General features: G+C 61.2%; 3 protein-coding genes across 14 annotated transcripts in view; all 3 read right to left on the bottom strand.

The window, feature by feature from the left end:
* Positions 1-681, bottom strand: part of MTA1 (metastasis associated 1) — a 34,754-nt gene extending 34,073 nt beyond the window's left edge. Inside the window, exon 1 of one of the 3 annotated variants that reach the window (XM_053225070.1) lies at positions 543-681. In XM_053225070.1, the coding sequence (XP_053081045.1) occupies positions 543-570 (28 nt within the window). In that variant the 5' untranslated portion in view covers positions 571-681. The remainder of the gene's footprint in view (positions 1-542) is intronic. The other 2 variants (XM_053225069.1, XM_053225068.1) reach the window with 2 other exon arrangements.
* Positions 682-4,667: 3,986 nt separating this feature from the next.
* TEX22 (testis expressed 22) lies at positions 4,668-20,257 on the bottom strand. The gene is made up of 8 exons (XM_053225071.1): positions 19,318-20,257; positions 19,163-19,229; positions 18,751-18,956; positions 10,731-10,858; positions 10,394-10,508; positions 7,516-7,644; positions 7,176-7,331; positions 4,668-5,424 (listed from the first exon to the last, which is right to left on the bottom strand). The coding sequence occupies exons 1-8, from the start codon at positions 19,459-19,461 to the stop codon at positions 5,257-5,259; spliced, it is 1,113 nt and encodes a 370-aa protein (XP_053081046.1). The 5' UTR covers positions 19,462-20,257; the 3' UTR covers positions 4,668-5,256.
* The window catches only part of PACS2 (phosphofurin acidic cluster sorting protein 2), a 55,053-nt gene continuing 51,999 nt past the window's right edge, over positions 20,229-23,282 (bottom strand). For 9 of the 10 annotated variants that reach the window (XM_053225062.1, XM_053225060.1, XM_053225063.1 and 6 more), the window contains one exon: positions 20,229-23,174. In XM_053225062.1, coding sequence (XP_053081037.1) covers positions 23,056-23,174 — 119 coding nt within the window. In that variant the 3' untranslated portion in view covers positions 20,229-23,055. The remainder of the gene's footprint in view (positions 23,175-23,282) is intronic. The other variant, XR_008299761.1, reaches the window with a different exon arrangement.

The following is a 23,282-nucleotide window of genomic DNA, read 5'->3' as shown; positions in this document are numbered from 1 at the left end:
TTTCGGGTTGCGGACTGGGGCGAGCGGGGCCAGGGCAGAGGTGGCGGCGGAGGAGCAGGCCGCTCAGAAAAGATGGAGTGGGAAGGGGAAGGCGGCGAGGGCGGGGGTGCCGCGGGGAGCGGGGTGGGGGGGGGCCCGCTGGGGTGGGAGGAAGGATGGTCGGCGATGGGGCGGGCCTGCGGTGGGGGAGGGGTGCAGGGGTGGAGGGAGGGGACCAGAAGTGGGCCGCGGGGGGGCCGTGCGGCCGGCGCGGCGGGCGGAGCGGGTGGGGGAGGGGATGGAGGAAAATGGGGGAAGGGGAGGGACGAGACGGGGGCCCGGGCAGGGGTGACGGGGGCCCGGGGTGGAGGCGGGGGGGGGGGGGGGGGGGAGGTGGTGCTGGCGCGGGCCCGGGACGGCTGTGTGGGGCCGGAGGCCCGGGGGGCCGGGGGCAGGCCCGGGGGCCGGGGCCCGGGGGGGTGGGGGCGGCCGGCGGGGACCGGGGGCCGAGCCCGGGCCCGAAGCGCATAAAGGCGGGCGGCGGGCGGCGGCGGCGGCCTTACCTCCGACCCTGTACATGTTGGCGGCCATGTCCGGGCCGGCGGCGGCGGAGGGCCGGGCGCGCGGGGGCGCGGGGCGCGGGGCCTGGAGGCGGAGGCGCGGGGCGCGGGGCGCGGGCGCGGGCGGGGGGCGGGCGGTTTAAAGGGGCCGCCGCCGCCGCCGCCGCCGAGGCCGCCGAGGCCGCGCAGGGACCGAGGGCCGCGGCGCGGGCGGGAGAGGAAGAGGAGGAGCGGCCGCGGGCAGGGGAGGGGCCTCGGGCGCCGCCGCCCACCGCGCGGCCGTTACCCGGCCGGCCCTCCCCGCGCCGCCGCGCGCCCCCCGCCCCGGGCGCGTCCTTCCGGCAGCCCCCGGCGCGCCGGCCAGGGTGAGCCCTCCCCGCGCGCCCCCTGCTCGGTGGGTCCTCCCACAACCCGCCCGCCACCCCCACCCCCCCGCCCCGGGGCTTCCCTGTGCCTGGGTCTTCCTGGCATCCCCAGCGCCCGTTACCCGGGTGGGTCCTGCCCCTGCACCCAACCTGCTCTCCCCTCCCCAGGTGGGTCCTCCCCGTGCCTCCACACCTGGCCCCTGCCAGCATCCCTGGCGCCCCTTCCCGCAATGGCCATCACAGCCTCCACGCTGGTCCAGAGCCCCTCCCAGGGCCTCCAGCCCCCTCTCTCCCACTCTCCCCTCCCTGGAGAAGGTGGCTCTCCCAAGTCCCCCCGCCCCGCCCCCCCCCCCCCCCCCACCTGCCCTGAATCCTAGCCGCCCAGCCTCAGCCACATGGCCCTGCTGCTGCACACCTCCCTTCCGGGCCTGGCTCTCTCCACCCACCCCAGGGGGGGTCTTTGTCTCTGCCCTCACTGCCCAGCCCCCATGGCCATGCTTGGACACTGGTGATGCCCCCATCCACATGGGCAAGTTCCCCAGCTGGTGCGGCCTCCCTGAACTGTGGCCTCATGAAAAGGCCAAGCCCAGTCTGCCGCCCATGAGGTTGGGGAGGTGGGCCCTGAGGCTGGAAGGACCGCCTCTGTGTGGAACAAGGTACCTGCTTCTCTTTCTCAGCCCCCCTCAGGACCCTAACTGGGCACGTGTGTGCTTGTCACTTAAGGTCCAAGGATTGTGGAGGATGCAAGGCTGGTGGGCCCAGCCTGAAAGAGCATGAGGGGGAGGGGGTGGCATCCCAGGGGGAGAGAAGCAGGTGTCCCAGCTGAAGTTTGGAGCCAGGAGCGACATCACTCTTGAGGGGCAAGGAAAAGGAAGTATCTGGTCTCCAGCTTGGTGGTCTGAGCAACATTGTGTGTTCCTGCCCTTTACGCAGCAGGGGCAGGTCTGTGGCTAGAGGGGGTGCAGTTTAGTTGAGGGACCCCCCCCCCCCAGGCTGAGCACAGGTCTCCGCAGCAGTGGGAGCAGCAGGGACAGAGCCATATAGGAACCCCACCCCATAGGGTCCCTGCAGGGGACTAGGAAGGTAGGCAGGAGCCCAGAGTCAGGTGGGGTTCCAAGGAGGGTAGTGCAGCCCAGGGCTCCAGAAGAGGAAATGCCCACTCACTCTCTGAGGAAGTCAGCCAGGAGGGCAGCCAAGGGGCAGGGGGGTTATGGTAGCTGGAGGAGGGGGGAAGGAGGAGTTCAGGTGCAAGACTCGGGGCAAACACGCTGAGGTGGTTTCCCCAAACGTGACCGGGGAGGTGGTCGTGGAGTGGCGTCCCTCCCCCACCATAGGCCCCCTTCCCGACGCCCTAGCCTGAACCTCCTCATCTGGACGGCGAAGCCGCGTCGTGAAATCTTCCAATACGGAACAAATTGGCCAAAAAGTCACAACTACCAAAAAGTGCCCAGCTGGCCATTGGGGGTGGAGAGAGCCCAAAACGTCCATCGTGTCTTGTAAAGTGCCTGCCTCTGCCTCGGTCCCAGACACAGGAAGGGCTTCATCCTGAGCACCAGGGCCCTGCCCCAGCTGGGAAGGCGGACGCTGACCTCCCTGCAAGGGGACAGGGGTGGGGAGGCGCAGCTGGGGATGGGCGGGCAGGGCCCTCGCGTGGGAGGCAGGGCCACCAGAGGCCAGCATCTCAGGGAAGCCGTCCGGATCCTGAGCTTCCCCACAAAAGGTAAGGATACGCCCCTCACAGAGCGGAGTGGCATTTAAGAAGACCTCAGGAGACACCACCGAGCCCCCGCCAGCTTCCACGCGGCTTTCTCCCCTTTCCAGACTAACATCCAGCGCCCTGCCCTAAACCAGCCCTGAGGCGGTCGACAGATCCCGGGTAAATTGCAGAAATTCAATGTCAATTGCAGAAATTCTATGAATTCGTCCATTAGTTAGCAGTGCAAACAGACATTCACAGGGATGTTCTGTGCGGCTAAGTCCACACATCCAACAACAGAGAAACTGGAAGAGGGAGGGAGGAGGCGAGGGGCCAGTGCAAACCCCGTAGAGAATGCTCCTGAAGCAGAAGACGACTCCCCAGGAGTGCCACCAGTCGCGAACGAACATCAGAGGAACGTGCGATCGCTAATCAGAAGCCCAAGTAGTGGATGACAAAACAGCAGACTGGAAGCAAGATTAACAGCCAAGGAAACTCGCTTCCTCACAATCACAGCATTCTGGAATAAGTCTGAAGCAGCACGGGTGCACGACGTCAGATTACCGATGGGGCAAAAGCTGGAGACCATCTGCGGGCAAGACAAAGCAACGGAAACAAGAATTTATTTGTTCGACCGTTACTTGTGGAACGTCTGCTTGGTGCCACAGTTTAGATGGGCGGGGGGGGGGGGGCAGCAGGGGGTAAGGAGACACGATCTCTGCCCTCGGGGAGCACACAGCCCAGTGGGGAGGAAGGCAGGGATGATAATACACGATGAGGTCACGTGTCCTGAAGAGGGTGGGGGGACAATTGTTGAGAGAGGTCAGGACGTTGGGAAGGAGGGACCCTCAGCCCTGCGCGGGTGCGGCACCCCTCAGGGCCCACGGGGCGCGGGCTTCGCCACTGGAGGGCTCGGAGTGACCTTTCTTCGGGGGACCCGTGGCGGTGGCACCCGGTGGGGGCTGAGAAGATGCAGAGGCTCCAGTGGCAGAGGGCTCGGAGGGGGCGCAGAGATCAGTGTCCCGGAGTGACAAGGGGCCTGCAGGCCGTGCTCAGCAGGATCCGCACTGAGGCCTACCACGCCTGAACCCGGCCGTCAGGGGTCTATCGGGAAGCACAGATCGCAGACACAGCAGACACGGACAGAAAGCCAGGTTGACCCTCACTTCTGCAGTGACACTCAGAGTGGGAAGACCCAGCCCTGAGGGAAAGACGGTGTCACCCAAGACAGGAAGGGTGGGTCCCCGGCCAGCTCTGGTGTGGGTCTAAGGGCCTCAGGAAAACCTCTGTAAACCTAGAAGAATCCAAGAAATAAACGTCTTCAGACACATAAACCCGGACTTTAAATGCAGTCAATGAGGACAGAACCCAAACAAAGCCTGAGTGGCCACGTGGGGGTGGTGAGCTCAGGCTGGTGTAGACCTGAGACCCCCGCCAGCCCCCAGTGGGGGCAGGGCCCGCTCCGCAGCACTGGAAGTCAGACATCAGCCAGCGCTGTCTGAGGGGAGCCCGCTGCCAAAGCCACGTGACGCTGGCTCTTGATTTTTGCAATTTCTAAAAATAAACTTAGGAGCAGCTTTTAAACTTGGGGTGAAGACGCATCTAATTCAGCAATCATGTTTTCCCTTTAAATTAATTTTTTTTTAATCTTCAAGGGGGAGCTCTCTACTTTATTCCCACGTGCCCTCTGCCTAGGCCTCTAGAAACCCCCGGGTGACCTTCACCTGACATCAGTAGCCTTATCTTGATGAAATTGTGGGTGAGATTTTAAAACTTTATCCTCAGGTTGTTCTACAGTGAACACACGTGCTCTTGCAAAGCCAACGAAGTCCTTTTTCTCAGCAGGGGCACTGCTGGCCCTGGGAGGACATGAACAACACGTCCCAGGCACACAGCAGTTCTGGGGCGCTGCAAGTTCCCCCCTTCCCACCTGGCACGTCCACAGCAGCCTCTGCTCTCTGTCCCAAGCTGGCCTGCCTCGTGAGCACAGACAGGTGCTAGGACACCACGCGGTCAGCACGGGCAAGCCTGCGTGTGGGACACTGTCCCCCCCTGCCGCCAGAGCACCCCAATGCCCTCAGCCCAGGGATGTCTCCAAAGGTCTTCCCTAACTCAGAGGTGTTCCCTGATGGCCCACCACCTGGGGGGTTCCCCGTGAGTCCTGGGAGGGACGCGTTGTTGCTACTGGAGCTGGAAGAGACACCCGCCTGGCTGAAAGGAAGGGAAGGAGCTGGTAAGAGTGGACATACGGTGGGGAGCACTGCGGTGTCCCTCAGGGGGGCCCGGGGGATGCCCTCACCAGACGGATGCCGCCCCAGGACTCTCCCTCCCCGCTCATCCTACTGCCGTGCACCATCTGCTGGATGGACCCCCCTGCCTCCCAGGGACGCTCGGCCGGGGCACTGTGGACACCTGGGGCCCCATCATTCTTGGTTGCAGGGGGGGTTCTGTGCTCTGCGGGATTGAAACAGCACTCCGGTTCTGCCCACTCGATGCCAGGGCCGCCTGTGGAAAGCAGAGCGCCCCCCAAAAGATGTCCGCGTCCTCACCCTGAACCAGCGCGCGTGCCTATCCGCGTCCTCGCCTTGAACCTGCATATGCCAGGTTCCACGGAGCGGGGTGGTGGAGGGGGGGCTGGGACTGCCAAGCCAGGACTTCAGAGTAGCCGCAGGACCAGGGGCCCGACATCAGCACGGGGGCCTGAAGTTGGAAGACGTAGAAGCCCCCGAGAAGACGTGCGGCAGGGACAGAGGGACGCCATGCTGCTGGCTTTGAAGGTGGAGGAAAGGGCCACAGGCCAAGGGTTGCAGGCAGCTTCTAGAAGCTGCAAAAGGCCAGACAGATTCTCTCCAAGACCTCCGGAAGGGAAGGCAGCCCTGCCCGCACCCAGGCTGAGATCTGCTTTGGTCTCTGCAGACCTCACAGTCCCTGGGTCTGCTTGAGGACGTGAAGTCTGTGGCCGTCTGTCAGGGCGGCCGAAGGAACCAACGGTCCCAGTGACAGCAAAACCGTCTGCAGGTGGTGAGTGACCCCTGTCCTGGGCCCCGCTCTCCTGGGGAAGGTCCCCACCTGCCCCGCAGCCCAACCTCTCTGCTCTGCCGCTGTGGTGGGGAGTGTGGGGTGCCTGGCTCCCAGCTGGGGAGACCTCATGCAGGGGAGAGGCCCTGACACCACCTGGAAGGCAAAGGGCTGGCTCTTCCAGCATCCTGGACCCACCACCCGCTGACTGCAGCCTTGAGAGGCTCCCCAGGCAAGACCAGAGCTGGTAGCTCAGCCCAGTGAACCGCTGGCTCTCTAGTGACAACATGGGAGTCCTTTAAAGTCACTGGGCGGCAAAGAACATCGAAGTACGTGTCACTCTGTCCTAGCTGTTGACACTTCAGCTCCCACTCTGGACCGTGAGCACTGGTGGGGGTGGGGGTCTTCCTGCCCAGCATGGAGCCTGGCGCCTGACACCCACCCCCCACCACGTCATCGGAGGTCCCTAGGGAGGAGGGGGAGGGGATCACGATGTCCCCCAGGCCCTGCCTAGACCTCACCCCAGGGTCCTGTGGGGCAGCAGCATCAGGGCAGGACGCTCCGGGAGGGAGGCCGGTGTGTGCAGAGCCCAGGCCTGGGGTTCTTCACCTCATCTTGTCCACAGTGCCCTCCCCCCAGCTGCCCCCACACAGAAGCCCGGTCAGCCCGGGAGTCCATCACCAAATCCAGGGAATGGTGCCCGCCACCCACTGTTGTCTGTCCGGTGCCCCCGAGGGCTGGGAGCCTGCGGTCACTTCCCTCCTTCCTGCCCTCTCCAGCTTGATCTCTCCGAATGTGGTTCTGCCTCGTCACCCCGGGCTCAGGACTCCCCACCCCACCCCCCCAACCTCCAGAAGCGGACACCATGGACCACAGTGGGTCCAGGGCCAGCTCTTCATGGTCACCCCGGGCCCTCTGCCCACCAAGCACTGTATGGAGGTGGTGAGGCACCACCTCCTCCAGGAAGCCTCCCTCTGTGTTCAGCACCCGGTCCGTGTTCTGCTCCCCCAGGGTTATGTGTGCCCCTTTGGGCCTTCCGGGGGAACAGGGCCCAACATAAGACCTGGTGTCCCCAAACTGGGTGGCATCAGTACCCAGCAGTTCATGACATTAAATGCCACCCTCCTGGAGGACAGGGCTGGGCAGAGGACTTGGTCATGACCAGGCTCTGTACGTGGGGCCTGTGAGGGCAACATGCCCCACTCCGCGTCCCAACCCCCCCTGCCCTGGAGCCACTCGCCGCTGCTTGACCCCAGGAAGGTGTGGGGGGCTATCCTGGAAGGCCCCACTCTGCCCTATCCCCCAGGCCCCTCCCCGTGGCCTCCTGGAGGCTGGGCTGGGGCAAGGCATCCCTCCCACAGATGGCCTCCAAGGCCTCGGGCAGCCAGAGGGTCCAGGAGGACCTGTTCTCCCATCTGAAGACTCATGAGCCCCTGGTGGGGTGTGAAGAGAGCTCAGCCGCCGCCACCCCCCTTCCCGTGCCCCCCCAGGAAAGGCGCTGAAAGACAGACACTGGGCTGAGACACTGGGCTCTTAGGAGGGCGGGGACCTCGAGACCTGCGCCTCCAAAGTCACGGTCTGCCAGAAGGGCGCGCTCGGGGCCAGGAAGGCTTGGAAGGCGTTGGCGGCCTCGGAGGGCCTCGGAGCGTGGGGGAGGAGCACGTCCTTGTCCACGTCCTCGGACACCAGCTGGGCCACGAGCCGCGAGCGGTCCTGAGGGCAACCGCGGGGTCAGGGGGCGGGGCGAGCCAGGGAGAGGAGTCGCTGGGCAAGGGCTGTCTCGCGCCCCGCGCCGCCCGCCCCCTGCAGTCCCCTCCCCACCGCCGCCCCGCGCCTCCCGCCCCCTCCCGTCCCCCGCCCCGCCGCCGCCCCGCGCCCCCCCCCCCCCCCCGCACACCCTGGAGTGGGAGGGGGGCCCGGCGGTCCCCGGCCTCTCCCGGCCGCCCTGCACGGCCAGTCGCCGGCGCTCGTCGATGCTGACGCTCCAGCGGTGGCTCCGGCGCCCGCTCTCGGCCGGCTGGCACACCTGCGGGGACACCGAGGCGGTGGGCGCGGGCCACACCTGCGGGCCGCCGACCCTCTGCCCCTCACCTCGCGCGCCCGAGGTGCAGTCTGCTCGCTCCTCCCCGGGCTCGGGCTCAGCCTCCGGGTGTCCGCGCCCCCGCCTCAGGCCCCGTGGCCCACCACCTGCCTGCTTTCCTGCTCGAGGGTCGGCCCCCTGGACCGTGAAGTCCGCACAGCCAAGGCCCCGGCCCTCCCCACTGGTGCCTGGAGGTGGGAGGCGGGGGGGGGGGGGGGGGGGGGCCTTCCGAGCTGGCCCGCGGGAGCCTCAGGAGAGATGGGACCCACAGGTGGGCCGCTGCGTCTCAAGTCCCTCTGGAGTGATCATAAGGAGAGACTGGGGGACAGGAAAGAGCCCCCCCCCCCCCCGCTTGTTCTGGAAGAGGAAGACGGAGTGTGGGAAAGAACCACTCAGACAGCAAGCAGAGCTCAGCGCAAATGTGGCGTGGCTCAGACAGGTGGTGCTGCCCCTCCCTCCCTGTGGCCACAGCACTTTGGCGGTTCCTGCTAGGGTCTGCTGCCCCAGGATGGGGGGGGGGGGGCAGGTCCGCAGCAGAGCACCTGCTCTGAGGATGCCTGTGTGCTCCAGGGCGCCCCTTGGGTCCCCACCACCGGCTGTGAGCGCGGCGCCCCCAGGGGGACCCCTGACACTGGGAGGCAAGCAGAGGACACACAGGTCCTGCTGACCTCAGACCCCCGAGTGGAGAGCGAGGGTTCACGCTGTGGATCAAGGAAATCGTTACAGAGCGTCGTTATGGCAAATGTGACTGATAATCAGGACTGGCAAGACGCCGAAAACCCGGCACCTGGGGGCTCAGTCGGTTAAGCGTCCAACTCTTGGTTTGGGCTCAGGTCACGATCTCACGGTTCGTGGGATGGAGTCCCAAGTCGGGCTCTGTGCTGACAGTGGGGAGTCTGCTTGGGATTCTCTCTCTCCCTCTTTGCCCCTTCTCTGCACACACGTGCATGTGTGCACGCTCTCCTTCTCTCTCAAAATAAATAAACTTAAAAGAAAAAAAGATCAAAAAAACAAAAACGAAGAGATCATAACTAGGTAACAAATCACGAGGAAACTAGATCATCCGTGTAGGCCAACATCCAGTGAATCGAAGGTGCGGGAGGAGAGTGCCACAAGAAAGAGTGCACGCACGCACTTCCAGAGTCGAGAGGAACGGGGCTCCAGGCTGGAAGGGCTCACACAGGACGAGAGGAGACTGACCTGCACCAGGGGTAGAGCTGTGCCATCACAACAGCGGCGGTGGAGGAAGAGCTCAGCAAGTCGCAGAGACTGAAAGGCAGGGCACATGCAAAGGACCTGAGGTCCGCACCGTCTAGGGCACTGGGCAGCAACACTAGGAGTTTAGAGGCAATACGACAATGCCCCACAGATCCTGAAAGGAGGATTTCCCACTGAGAAATGCCATGCAAGTGTGGAGGCAGAATAAAGACAGTTTAACCACTTTATAGTCGAGGACTCAAACATCTTCTGGACCCTTCTGGGCAGTTGTTAGATGAGGCAGTCCACCGAAACAAGGGAGCAAACCAGTGAGTGGGGAGTCTGAGGGCCCAGGAACAGGGGTCCTGCAGAGGAGGGGCTGGCGGGGCGCCCCAGACGAGCAGCCTCCCCTGGGAACAGAGCTGGCCTCCGGACTTCCCCCAAGCGCGGCCTGTGGGACTCCGGAGCGGCCACGGGCAGTTGTCCACATGCCTGGGGCTCTGAGGAGGAGTGAGCTTCATTAGCACAGGCACAGCAGCTTCTGGATGTGGCTGGGGTCCCCAAGGAGAGTGTGCATAGTGAGGACAGGATCCCCAATCCTGGAATCACAATTCAGGGAGGCCGATTCTCAGGTCATGGGTAGCACTGGGAGGGACAGAGGGAGACAGCACTACCCAGCCACCCTGAGGGGCCCTGCCTGATGTGTCAGGGTATTTGTGGGAAGTATCCAGCGTTGGGGGAATTTCGGGAAAGGATTAATAACCTGTGCGTATCAGATGAGGGGGGTGTGTGCCACGATTAACTCCAGGGAGAAACAAAGCACTGTGTGTGCGTGTGTGTGTGTGTACGTGCTGGTCATGGTGCTCTGTGCTCAGTGGATGTGCTACGTGGGTGAAGCCCACATAGTCACTGGACAGCACACACTGCAAGCGGATTTAGGGGAAAAGCCTGAAACCACACAGTGGGGGCAGGGGGGGCGGTGCCGTACCCTCAGTCTCCGGGAGGCAACAGAATCAGAAAGTGAGGAAGCGAGAAGCAGCAGTGCCCGCACGCTCGTTCAAACTGGGAGAGCCACGAGAGCTGGAAGAGCGGGTGCAGGGCAGTGCCACCTGCGACCCCAAGGGCTGGGGCAGGGCTCTTGTTCCAAATTACGCGTGCGTGTGCGTTAACAAAAGCAGCACAAAATCTTAAAAATAAAGACTTCGGTAATTAAGGTGAGGGATCTAATAGTCACGGAACACGCGCGCATGACTTTGACCCACAGAGAACCACGCACGCTCTCACCCAACAAGTGGAGCACCACACACATCAGCCTGCTTTCAGGCCACCGACAAAGCAGATGCGCCAGCACGGGACTCGTACGGGTCACAGTAGGCGAGCGCAAAGCCACACAACGCAATGAACGATTAATGGCAGAGGCATATTGGCGTGGGCTTTCCAAAACACCCTTCTCATCCACCCGAGTGAAAAGGAAAATCCGTACTATATGCCGACTCACTTGGAAACAAGCGAGGATCCAGGGTGCACTCCTGTCCTGTGAAGATGAAGTTTTAAACGCTGGAAAGTTAGAAAAAAAGCCACAGACCAGATTGCAAAGCAGGAAATTCAAGAAGCTAGGAAAAGAACAACAAAAGAAATTCACTGCAAGTTAAAGGCAGAAGGAGCAAAGATTAATGAGTAAGTCCACAGGGGACAATTCTCACCAGCTGGCTTTCTGAAAACCCAGCAGGACAGAGCGACTTGAGTCCCCCCGGCCCCAGGCGCGGTCCCCGTCATGTCGGCCCATCTCCTCCTGCCACGAACTGTAAGCCCACATACTTCAGACGCTCTCCTACCCAGCTCTGGACACGGCTCTCCTGCTGCTGCGAAGCGCCTCTCTGTGGACTCTGGTTGGGAATGTCACACGTGCCACAGGCAATCCTTCCAGACGTCTTAGAATGTGTGTCTTTGAAGCCTTGAAAAACTGCAGTCCGATTTGTCAGCATTTCCCCTCGTGGGTTCTGTGCATGGCCCCAGGGAGGAATTTCCCACTGATTCTTTTTTTTTTTTTTTTTAAATTTTTAATGTTTATTTACTTTTGAGACAGAGAGGGAGAGAGAGAAGAGAGAGAGAGCTGGGGAGGGGCAGAGAAAGAGGGAACACAGAATCCAAAGCAGGCTCCAGGCTCTGAGCTGTCAGCACAGAGCCCGACGTGGGGCTCGAACTCACGTGATCCTTAAGATCACGACCTGATCTAAAGTCAGATACCCAACCGACTGAGCCACCCAGGCGCCCCTCCGTGAGATTCTGACAATGCTCTCACACACCCTCCTGGCACATCCGTGGTTTGGTCCTAACACTTGGTGTGCGTTTGAGGACACGTGAGGAGTCTACCTTATGATCTCCTCAATGGGCAGCCAGTCACCCCGACACCATTCGTGGGAAAGTCTGTTTCCTCACTGTTCTGCAATCCGTGCGAAGCACAGATCAAATCCCCAGACTTACACAGGGGCCCGTTTCCAGACTATTGGCACTGGATCGTGGACCACTTGCGCGGTCTGTCTGTCCCAACGCGTACAATTTTAATTGCTGGAGCTTAGAGCAGACAAGCGGTGCCTGCTCTTCTGTTTCAAAATTCGTGTCTGGTTTCTTTTCCAAGTAAATTTGCAAAAAAAAATCTTTATTTTTTCAAATAGTATCTTTACTATGCAGTGATGTATGCACATTTCTGAACCCTGAATAAAGGAAGCCACGCTGCACACATACGGCACCACTTGCTTCCTTCACTCACGAGCATGTCTGCCGGGTCACCCTGCTGCCACGTGGAGAGGCACCCACCCGCTCTAACTCCAGGCCGAAAGGCAGTTTGGCACCAAAGCAGGCCGCGAACAGATGGGAGACTGTGCGTGGGAGGTCCCCGTCCCACTTGGTTGGAACGTTCCCACGTTTCTCTCCATGCACATTCATGCGCACATCGAGGGACCGGGTTGTTTTTAATCCATCTGACAATGGCTGGCTTGTGAGTGGGGCGTCTGGTCTCCGTGCGTCCATCGACCAGACCGACATCGGCGATTACACCTGCTGCGGGACCTCGTGCTTTGTCTTGTCCCTCCCTCGGTGTACTCACCGCCCACACGCGAACGCACCGAACCCTAAGCTCACGGATGGGCCCATCGGGGGGACACCGCAGGGCCTTCCGAATACCCAGCGCCACTTGCAGATGCCATCCTGACACTCGCGCCATCATGGGCGCACATCCGCCCACCCCGAGTCTCTTGCTTCTTGGCACCCCCTCCCGTCTGAGATCACCTTCCCGCTCTGTGAGCTCTGTTCTTCACAACCGGGGTGAGGTCCTGCCGGGGCAAATTTGTTTTCTCCTATTTTGCCTACCCTTTTATTTATTTTCCCCTCTTCTTAAAAGATTGCTTTTGCTGGGCACGAAATTCCAGATTGACAGTTATGTGCTCCGCCGAGTCAAGCTTCTATATTGTTAATGCCAGGCTGTCACTCCCTTCCAGACTCTGTCTCCTCTTTGATGGTTCCTGACATCTTATCTTTGCCCCTGGTGCCCTACAGCCGCACTATGGCGGCTCTTGGTATAGACTCCCCTCATTTCTCCTGCTCTTGGTTTGCTGGGCACGTGACTACGTTAGACTGCCCGTGTTAGCCAGCCTCTACGGTGGCATCCAGGGATTTGTGCCCCTGGTGCTCAGGCCCTGTGTCCTCCCTGCCACGTTATGTAGTGGTGACCTTGTATCCAATAGGAAGTTGTAGACACGATGGAGTGTGAGTCCAAGGCAGTCCTAAGATGCTGAAGCTTCCTCCTTGTTCTCTCCTGAACCATCCACTCTAGGGGAAGCCAGCCTCGGGACACGAGGACTCGAGCAGCCCCGGGAAGAGGGCACGTGGTGAGGAGCTGAGACCTCCTGCCCACGGCCAGCACTGACTCACCAGCCATGCGAATGAGCCACTGTGGAAGTGGGTTCTCCAGGCTTATTCAACTTTCAGATGACTATGGCTCTGACGTCTTGCCTGTAACCAGAGCCAAAGCCACCCAGCTAAGCAGTTCCCAAGTCCCTGACCTATAGAAACTGGGACAAACATGTTTATTGTTGTTTTAAGCTGCTAAGTCTTAGGGACACTTGTTACAGAGCCACAGGTAACTAAAACATGAGTGGAAACATAGGTACATTTAGGGTAAAATTTTCAAGATTCATGGAAATTTTTTTTTTTAATAGTATTGCACTGAATTAGTTACTTTGGGGGAACGTGGCAGGTTCAAAACATTAAGTCTTCCCGTCAAATAAGGTGGTAAAGCTTCCCGTTGGGTATCCTCTGCGCTACTCAGTCTCGTGCCACAGGATTCATCCCAAGAACGGACTCATTCCCAGGGACTTTGCAGTTTCTGTTGTTAAAGGGAATGCCTCCTTTTTCCCGCTTACATTTTCTGGTCGGTTATCTTTAGTATGAGGAAAAACCATGAAGTTTTCGACGGAGATCATGTATCCAAGCTTCCTCTTTTGCTAGTGGCCTTTTCTCTTAAGGGGCTTGCACGGATTTCCTAGATAGACAATGGATTAGCTGCAAAGAGTGACCGTTTCATCTTTTCTTTTCAGGTATTTATGGCTTTCATTTGCCTGACTTCCATACGGGCCGGGCTCCCGGCGTGTCCATCGTCACGGTGATGCCCTGCGTTCCTGCCTGCTGCCCGCGCCTGTGAGAAACACTTCTGGTGAAGACCACTCAGGGCTCTTGATAGCCGTGCTTTAGCGGGTTATAGACCTATCCACCTCTCCCTACCTTACTAAGAATCAGCAGCTTTTCCCCGCGTACTCATTACACTTCAATTTCACAAAATTGTTTTTAATTGTCACATTTGTTTTGTTTTAAAGAAAAGGTAGTGGAATTTGTTTTTCAGTATCTACTGAAGTAATGACACGGTCTTCCTTCTCGGTTAACGTAGACCATTTTACCAAATGGGTTTCTAGATTCCTTTGTCCTTGGGGTACGGTATTTTTTGTACATACACAACTGTGTTCACTCAATACGTAGTCATCTTGCACCTACTCTGCCGCCCCCCTCCCCCCACACCATCCTAGGCACCGGGCGCAGGGCTGTGAGGACACAGAGTCCCTGGTCTCCTGGAGGGTGGGAGCCTGGGAGGCATCACGGTCGCGAAGGGTGGTCTTTCTGATGCTGCTGGCTTTACCTACCCCGCATTCAGGAGCTCTCCACCTGCACCACAGTCGGATGGGCCCATCACTCCCGCCTGCCCTAGTCCCGGCCCTGCTCTCCCGCGGCACTGGCGTCAGGGTGCGGCCTGCTCTGTACGCACAAAGTGGCTTCTACGCTTTCCACCTCAGCTTTCCACCTCACCGCCGGGGAGAGCTCCTTTCCTAATCGCTGGGGACCGCCCACCCTTACGCTCTTCATTTAGGGAATTTCTGGGACAACTCTAGAATTCTCTTTGCCGTCTTCAGGTTTTTAAGAGTTAATTCGGGTGACGCAAATTCAGATGATCAGCTTCCACCTTTGCTTAATAACGCTGTGAGCTTTCACCGTTAACTGCCCTTCCCGCGAGCACTGCGCCGCAGGCCCGGCCTTTCCGCCGCCGCCCTCACTCCCTTTCAGCTGCACGCGGGTCTTTCTGGAAGGCTCCTCGGCTTCTCCTCTCCTCTCCCGCTTCCCACCTCTCTCTCTGATTTTCCAGGCGATTTCAATTTCATATTCCAACGCTTCTGCCGAACATTTCAATTCTGTTGTTTATTTATTAAGAGCTCTGTATGATTTGCCGAAAGTGTATTTTTAAAAAAACAGAACCCTTGGGGCGCCTGGGTGGCTCAGTCGGTTAAACGTCCGACTTCAGCTCAGGTCACAATCTTGCGGTCCGTGGGTTCGAGCCCCGCGTCGGGCTCTGGGCTGATGGCTTGGAGCCTGGAGCCTGCTTCCGATTCTGTGTCTCCCTCTCTCTCTGCCCCTCCCCCGTTCATGCTGTGTCTCCCTCTGTCTCAAAAACAAATAAACGTTAAAAAAAAATTAAAAAAAAAAAACAAAAACAGAACCCTTTCCAAGTTATACGGAAGGGAGTGTCTCTCTTCCAGATCCCAGGGTTTCACGTGAACACTTTGGAAGCTTTCTGCTCCCCGAACCGCCTGGCCCTCTTGCCTCGGAGTCCTCGCCAGCTGTTGCGTGCAGCTCGGCAGAAGGGGCACGGCCTGTCGGGCACGGCGTCAGCAGAGAGGTGACTGTGACATCTGTCAGCTCTTGGTCACCTGCTGCCTCCCACTTTCCTCCTGGGCTGCTCCCGCCGCTCTGGGGCTCCGACCCAGGGGCGTCTCCTTCTCAAGCACCACTCTTGCCCTGTGTCAGGGCTTCAGGAGGGATGAGGGCGCTGTTACTTGCTGACTCCCTAAAGTCCAACGGGAGGAAAAGGCAATTCTCTGCTGCGTGCAGCGTGTCAGAGTTGGATGCTTGACCGACGAGCTCGACACCCCAACCTTTCCCTTTCTTTCTGGCCTCTGGAGCTCCCGTCTCTGCAAGAAGTCCTCTGTTCTGACAACTGGGTTTCTGAGCAGGTTGCTGCTGTCTGGCCTCTGTCCCTCGGGCCTCGCCCCTGGTGCCTCTGCCAGCTGCTGGGAGTCAGGGCAGGAAGGGCCTGGGGACAGCTCCTGTTATCTCCTGACCTCAGTGTCCAATGCAGACTGGCCCCAGCCCTGCAGGGGCAGCTGGTGGGGCTCCAAGATCCAGGCAGCCTCGCTCCGTCTCTCTCCAGACCTTCCAGAACTTCCATCAGGCTCACGCTGCTCTCGAGCGCCCGCCCGCCTGCTGGTTACTTGCACGTTGCTCACCAGCACTTCCTTCCGGGGCCTTGAGCAGCTGCCTGTGCTCCCCTTCCTTCCTTCCTGTCTACATTTTCTTCTTCTGTGTGGTAAATGACACACAAACATCATCATTTTTACTTTTGTTGCTGGAGCTGTTGGCATCCAAGAAATCACTGCCAAGTCCAACACGAAGCTTTCCCGTCTTCTCCTAGGAGTTTTGCGGTTGTAGGTATGTGATCCACTTTGAGTTAACTTTTGCATGTGGTGTTAGGGTCTGGTGCCGAGCAAGGACAAGACCGCCCCCACCCATTCTCACCGAGTGTCATGGCTCATCCATCAGCCATCTCTGCCTTTGTTCCTGGTGTGCATTTTACCCCCCTCAGTTTTGTCGGTTTTCCACATGTGGTCACATGTAACCGTTGTTTCTTTCACGGCTCCGGGACTTTGAGGCTAGGTTAGAAAGGCCGTCCTACGCCCCTGGTGTTGGATGAGGCGTAGCTACAACTGTCCGTCTTCTGGAGAGCTACGCCACTGCCAAGCGTGATTCACCATAAAGCCCATCTCCCCCACCGATTTGAGACGCCATCTTAACCCTACACCAGGTGTCTGTGGGCATTTGAGTCAATTTCCAGACTTTCTAGTTGGTTCTGATAACCATGCATCACACGCCAGGACTCCACTGCTTTGATAACCAATGCTTTGCAATATGATTTCATGTCTGCTAGGGCTGAACCTACTCTTGCTTATTTTTCCATTTGACCAGTTTGACGTACCGAAAAAGAGCAGGCAAAAATTTAGCATTATTTCAGTTTATCCGTTTCAGTAATCTCTACACCCAACACAGGGCTCGAACTCACAACCCCAAGATGAAAACTTGCACGCTCCACTGACTGAGCCAGCCAGCACCCCAAACATTTAGCACGCTTATCGCTGACGATGCTGAAGTGTGAAATGTCTAAGGAGGCCTCTCAGTGCTGGTGTCTCCCTGCTGTCAGTTTCTCCATGATGTTTTGGGGCGCTTTAAAGCTTCTCTCCAACAGGTTCGCCTGTTTCCTGTTCAGCATATTCCTTTCCCACTCGTTCATCTCCTACAGCCTGTCGATAAGCACGCGGGCTCTGCACACAGCCGTGTGCCCTCTCCGCTTGCCTGGACCCCAGTCCGTTCTCCCGCACCAAACAGGCACAACCACACGTCGCCCCCGGTGCTGGTGTCACCTCGGACGCGTTCACGTCCCTCTCGTTTGGCTGCAGGACTAATTCTTCCAAGATGGCACAGGTCACCGTGAGGATGGTGACACAGCTACTGCTGGGGCTCTTCTGGGTCCTTTTTCCCCTGGCCGTCCTGCCCTTCTGCGGGATAGAGGTTTTCTTCAAATGTACGGTACCCTTGGCCATTACTTCTATTTCACAGGGCACACGTGGACTAGGGCTCGGGGGCTGGGGCAGCGACCTGTTTCTGCTGCCTCCCATCTCACAGCCCGGAGCGGGCCCTCTTTCTCTGCCCAAGCTGTGATCCGCCACCACAAGGTGACTCCTGTCGGCCAGCCCTCCCATCCCGTTCTGTCCGGTGGTCATTTCAGCGAGATTGTTGGGAAGCAGGCGTGCGTCAGCCGGCCCGGCCCTCGGGGAGAGGCTGGGTGGCGGCAGACCCTCCATCACGGGAAGTCTCATTAGACCTCGGTCCCACCTTGAGGTCAATGACCTCTTGCGGGCATGTCATTACCATGTGGGGCGACGGGGACCGTGCTGACCCCTGCGGATGAAGGCGGTTCTGTGGGGCTCGGGAGGGGATGACACAGGGACGAGAGGAGTGCTGAGGCTGACTGACGTCTGCCAGGCGGGAGGCTCCCTGGGAGGCTGGCATGGGAAGGTCTGGAGGAAGAGCACTCCGCACTGGGGGGAACAAAGAGAAGGGACACCCGGCAAGACGTCGACACAGAGCAGCCCCTCAAGACCACAGTGGGCAGCTGACGTTCCCCAGGAGCTGAAGCAGAGGAGGGCAGCTGCAGGACAACGCGGGAGGCAGTGCCCCCAAACCAGAAAACTGGAGGTCTGCAGAGATGCATCTGTGCCCTCCTCCGGCCTCTGCCCAGCTCCCCCTCCCCTGGCCACCTCCCGCTGGGCGGTTCTTTCCCGCTCCCCTGCTACCCCCTCGGCCCCTGCCCGCCCGCCTCTCTGAACCTCACACTCGAGCGGTGGCCTCTGCCCAAGAGCTGCCAGTGTGCCCCCAAGTCCCCACCGCCCATTCGGGACGCAGGCTCCCGAGTCACGCCCTCCTCGTGGCAGTGACACGTCTGTGTGTTTAAGTCCCGGACAGCCCGTCCCGAGAGTCAGCCCCACACCGGGGGGGTCTGCCTGCCTGCCCCCCAGGACCCTCACAGGCACTCGGGTGGGGGCCACGGCGGCAGCTCCGGGAGGGAGCCCGCTTCCCGTCTCCCGCCAACTTTTTATGTAAACCTTCGACCGCAGCAAGTGCGCATGCACACAGACCCAAGTGCACAGCCTGACAGGCTCCCGCTCACCACACTGCAGAGCCGGTCACACCTGGGAAGCACCCTGCTGAGTCCGACCCTGGCGCACGGGCAGCCACACAGAACCTCCGGGGGTCTGGCTCCTCTGCTCCTGAAGCACCCCCTGGGGCTGGGGCGGCAGCGCCCTGGCCCCCGTCATGGCTCCTGGAACCTGGCAGGCAGCTGCTCACCTGCTCGGCATGAGGTCGGGGACAGACAGATGCCTCCAGTTTGGGGCCATCACAGGCAGAGGCTCCAGCGACATTTTGGTTACAGTTTGGGGACAAACCCTGCTGACTGCCTGCCTGCCTGCTCACAGGGTGGCTGTCGGGGGGCCGCCCTCTCGGCCCAGGGTGCGATGCTGGGGCGGACTGAGGCAGGCCCCTCCGACAAGCCCAGCAGAAACAGACAGTATGGTGGCCGCCCAGCGGACACCGTGTGCCTCCCATCGGGTGCGATTCAGCCCTCCATGAGGCTTGAGGAGCCCCTTCTACCGCACGCTGCGACCAACCCACCTGCAAAGCCAGTTCTGGGGTCCCGCTTACCCAGTCCTGAGTCTGCAGTACCTGTTGCCCTCCGCTCTGGGCACCGGGCTGGCTCCAAGCCGTGGTCGCACTCACAGGGGGAGGGGGCTGCCCGAGCTCTTGGGGCAGCGGCAGCCCCGACTTCTTCCCCAGCGAGGCATTAGCCAAATGCTTCCGGCTGTCCATGTCCAGCCCCTCGGCCTGCTTGTCTGCACCTCCCGGGCTCCCTGGGCCCCCAAGCAGATGGAGGAAGCGTCAGGCTCTGCTGGGCTCACCTTCCCACCACCAGCCAGACAGTGCTGGGCAGGCCTCAGGCTAGTGGGTGACCTGGGTCCCTCAGCTCCTCCTGCCATCCCCCCCCCCCCCACATGCTACTGGCTGGAGCAGCTACAGTGCCCTGCCTGTCCCCTCTCCCGGCACCCAGGTTTCCCACCTTGGCTCCAGCCCAGTGGGGGGGGGGGGGGGTATGTGCCCCCAGCCGACAGCCGACCTCTGGGGACCTACAGAGAAGGCCAGGAACGAACGACGGCAGAACGAAGGGCCCCACAGCTCTCCCTGCCGCCTTCCTCCCACCCGCTGTGACCTCACCTTGACTCCGCCCGGACCACACCCCAAGGCTGGCCCTCTACTCTCCAGGGGCTCTGCGGGGACCACGGAGTGGGCTGAGGGGGGGGTGCGGATCAGGGCAGGGGTTAGAAGGGCACAGCGTAGAAGGTCGGGGGGGGGGACCATTAGGGAGGCAGCAGTCACTGGTGGAGGAGCAGGGTACGTGGGGGGGGCGGGTAGCGAGGTGGGGGAGGGGCCGGGTACGCTGGGTGTAGGGGGCGGGGAAGGGTGGGGTACGCTGGGGGTAGGGAGGCGGGGAGGGGTGCGTACTCTGGGGGTTTGGGGTGGGGCACGCGGTGAGGTACGCAAGGAGTGACGGAGGCGGAGAGGTGGGGCTCGCTGCGGGAGCAGAGGCGGGCAGACGTCGGGTACACCAAGAGCTTGGGATGGGGTGCGCTGCGGGGCGGGGGGCGGGAGGCGGAGGGCGCGCCCTCGCGCGTGGGGGCCGTCAAAGAATAGGGGTGGAGCCCACAGTCGTTCGGAGAGCCCCCCGAGGGGGCGGAGCCGAGCCCGGCGGAAGTTCTGCTGCGGCTGGCCCCGCCCTGCCGCTTCCGCTTCCGCTTCCGCCCCGGGCCGCGCCTGCGCCCTGGTCCCGGCGGTCCGCCGCTGGGCGGGCGGATCTTTTTTCTTCCCAGGCCTGTCTGGAGTGTGACCTGGCGCCGCTCGGACGTGGGGTGGGGGGGGGTCGTCTCTCAGATGCTGCCCTCCTCCGCCCCTGGGGCGTGTCCGAGGCGCCGCTCGGGGCTCCTCGTCCGGAGCCCTCCCCGGGCCCCGGCCGTTCGGGCCACAGGCTCTGTCCCCTCCTGGGTCCCAGGCGGCTCCCCCACCTCCCTGGCGGCCCTCGGGACGGGGCCTGGGGCGCGCGGGCGGCCCGGGAGGAATCACACAGCAGGCGTGGGAAGGCCTGGGGTTGCTCCCCAGGTTTATTAGTGTTTTGCATCAGCACCTTAAAATAGTCCACGTGGTCACATAGGTGACAGATTAGAATCTATTCCCCAAAAAGGTTATTTACATTAATCCTGTGTTTCATTTAAAAAGAAAAAAAAAAACCAAACAAACCCTAGCAACACGTACATCCTAGAAACTAAACAATGCACGATGATGGATGGGGGTCTGCAGAAACGTAGAGGGGCACCCCTTGGCCTACAGGTTGGGACCCGGCGGTGGCAACCAACGCCAGGCAGGTGACATGTGGGGACGCGGTCTCCCTCAACCCATGGGGGGCGGGTCTGGGGAAGGCGGTGAGGGACAAGCTCAGGTCAGGCGGCTGGCCCACAGAAGCAGTTGGCCCTGTCTCCTAAGGAGGAATCTGCCCCAGGGCAAAGGCCAGACCCCGGAGAGTGGCCAGGTCTTCCCGTCTGGGAGTGAGCACAGTGCCAACCGGGGACCCTCCCCGAGCTGCAGCCACGACGACACTGACTCAGGATGCTGGCCCGCAAGCCCTGAGGAGATGGCCCCCCGGGGCTGCTGATGTGGGAGGAGAGAGGAAGCAGTGGGCCAGGCTGGAGGGTGGTGGCTGACCCCCACCTGGCCTTGCCCGGTGGTGACTGGCGGCTGCTCCTGCCCAGGACCCACATGCCTCGCACCCCACACCGCCCTCCGTGTGCTTGCAGCTGCACTGACTCGGTCACAGATGGCTTTGGCTTCTGTGTCATCTTCCTTTGAGGGACAAAGTGCTTTCACGTGGGTCCTCAGAACAGCTCCATGAGGTAGGCAGGGCGCATGTGACCAATAGGAAAACCGAGGCACAGGTCTCTGAGAGAGTCACGGTGGCTGGGGCTGTCTGTGTGACCTCCTGGGCCCTGGGGACGGTGTGGTGGGTGAGCCCCATAGCACTTAGGCACAGGACAGACGGCAACCGGGCTCTGTAGGCCCAGGGGCATAGGGTGGGGGCGCTGCATGCCCTCCCGTGTGCACGAGGACGCAGCTACGGAAGTGGGTGGGGAGGCATATTTGGGGGGGATGGTCCCACGACAGGGTGGATGTGACTGCTCTCTCTGGTCCCTTCCTCCAAAGCAAGCTTTGGGACTAGAAGCTATGTCAGGAGCCTCACCTGTACCTCCTTCCTGCAGAGTTTGACCTTTGGAAAGGAACCTTAAGGAACCCAAGGCCCTGAGGCCCAGTGGTGGGAGCAAGAGCAGCGAGGCTCACGGTCCCAGGGCCTGCTTCTGAGGATGGCTGCTGGCAGACATCTGGCACAGGCACAGGCTGCCTGAGGTGCTGGGCTCAGTGGCCAGCCTCCAACCCTGGTTCTTCTGGGCCAGGGGTCAGCCTGGTCCCCAGTGCTGTCAGAGGAGGAGTTCAGGCCATCCTGGGGAAGGTCCTCTGCCCGCAGGCAACCCTGAGGCGGGGCCACACACAAGGTCAGGCCCTGTCCCGTTCCCTAGCTAGCCCAGGGACCCCTTCCTGCCTTGGGGGAGGAAGGAAGCCGGTAGGTCACAGGTAAGGAGGGTGGGCCACCTCACTCCCCCAGGGTCATACCTGCCTGTGCCACGGGCACTGTTTTCCGAGCACAGCCTGCATGGCGCCGTGGGTGGGCTACCGCAGGGTCCCGGAGCCACCGCTGCCAAAGGATGGGAACTGGTGGGCTCTTCCTGTGGACACTGGGCTGGACTCTGGCTGCAGGTCAGGGTGTCCCTTTCCTGCTGCATGGGAAGGCAGGGGGCAAGGCCACCACCCAGGGTGGGACCCAGACCCAGACCCTCACTCTAGGGAGCTTGGCGCAGAGAAGCCAGGGCTCCCTGCCTCTTCGGGGTACTCCCAGCGGTACCTACGGCTCCAGTGGGCTCGGCGCCTGTGCTCAGGCTGTGCTACCTGAGCTCTTGCCACAGAAGTGGGCGTGGGCCCAGACACCCCTCAGCCGGTAGGTGGGCCCAGGGGGCTGGGCGGGAGGAGGCAGCTGAGTGGGCTGGGGCCAACTTCGGGGCCACTGTGCTTGCCGAGTTTGGGGCAGAGGCAACCAGCAGAAGCGTAGTGACAGCTCGAGAACAGCCAGAGGGAGAGTGGTGGGGGGGGGGGGGGCGAGGCGGGTGCTCTGGTGGGGGGGCTAGGACATGCGACAGCGACAGCACTGGCTGGCTCCGCCCCAGCCCCAGGGGGCCGCTGGGACGTCAGAAGAGCAATGTCCCTTTGGCAGCTACCTTGTAACGTGTATTTAAAAGCATTAAAAATATCTGCTACTAGAAAACCCCCACTGCCCGCGAGGCTGGAGTTTATTGGGAACCACAAGTGGGCGGTGCTGGGGCGTCTCCCGCCTGGTGGGCGGCTGGGCCCAGGCCTGGGCTGTCTGGCCTCCAGCCTCTGGCCACCCAGCTCCGTGTCTGGGCCCGTAGGCAGCCCGTGGATCTGCGCGCTGCCCGCCTGACCCCAGCTCCCTGAGGAAGCAGTCCTGGCTTTCAGGAAGGACAGGACGCGAAGGTGAGGACCCTTCTCGCTGGGGGGGCTCGGGAGATCCTGAGGCCAAAACACACCTTTCGTGATTCTCAGAGCTCAGCGCTGTCCGCCTGACCTCCCACCCCGCCGGCACATCTGGTTATCGAGCAGGGCAGTTACCAGGCCCCGGTGGGGAACCTCCCCGTGAGTTTCCAGGTTGAGAGCACATTCATACTTAAGACTGTTTCTCTTTGTGTTTTTAAGTGTCTCCGTAGTAAACTGAAATGTTAACAGAAAAGCAGCTGGGCCCTCCTGGCGCGCGCCGTCCAGGGCTCCGGGGTGGTGGGGCTAGCAGGCGGACTTGGAGTGTCCGAAGATGCAGATAGGGAAGTGCTTGACATGGGAGGACCACTGGGCCGCCAGCTGGAAGAACTTGACGTCATTCCACTCCACACCGTCGATGAGGACTGTGGGGACAGGACCGCCTGACCCATCTGCCCAGCACGCCCCAGGACAGGGCTGGGGGAGCCCCCGGGGGAGCCCCCCCCCCCGGCTCCCAGCCACCAGCGGTGGCC

This window comes from Acinonyx jubatus, chromosome B3, assembly GCF_027475565.1.
Source record: "Acinonyx jubatus isolate Ajub_Pintada_27869175 chromosome B3, VMU_Ajub_asm_v1.0, whole genome shotgun sequence".
In the NCBI taxonomy this organism is placed as follows: domain Eukaryota; kingdom Metazoa; phylum Chordata; class Mammalia; order Carnivora; family Felidae; genus Acinonyx; species Acinonyx jubatus.
Note: the sequence above shows the minus strand (reverse complement) of the source record. Positions and strands in the feature narration are given on the sequence as shown.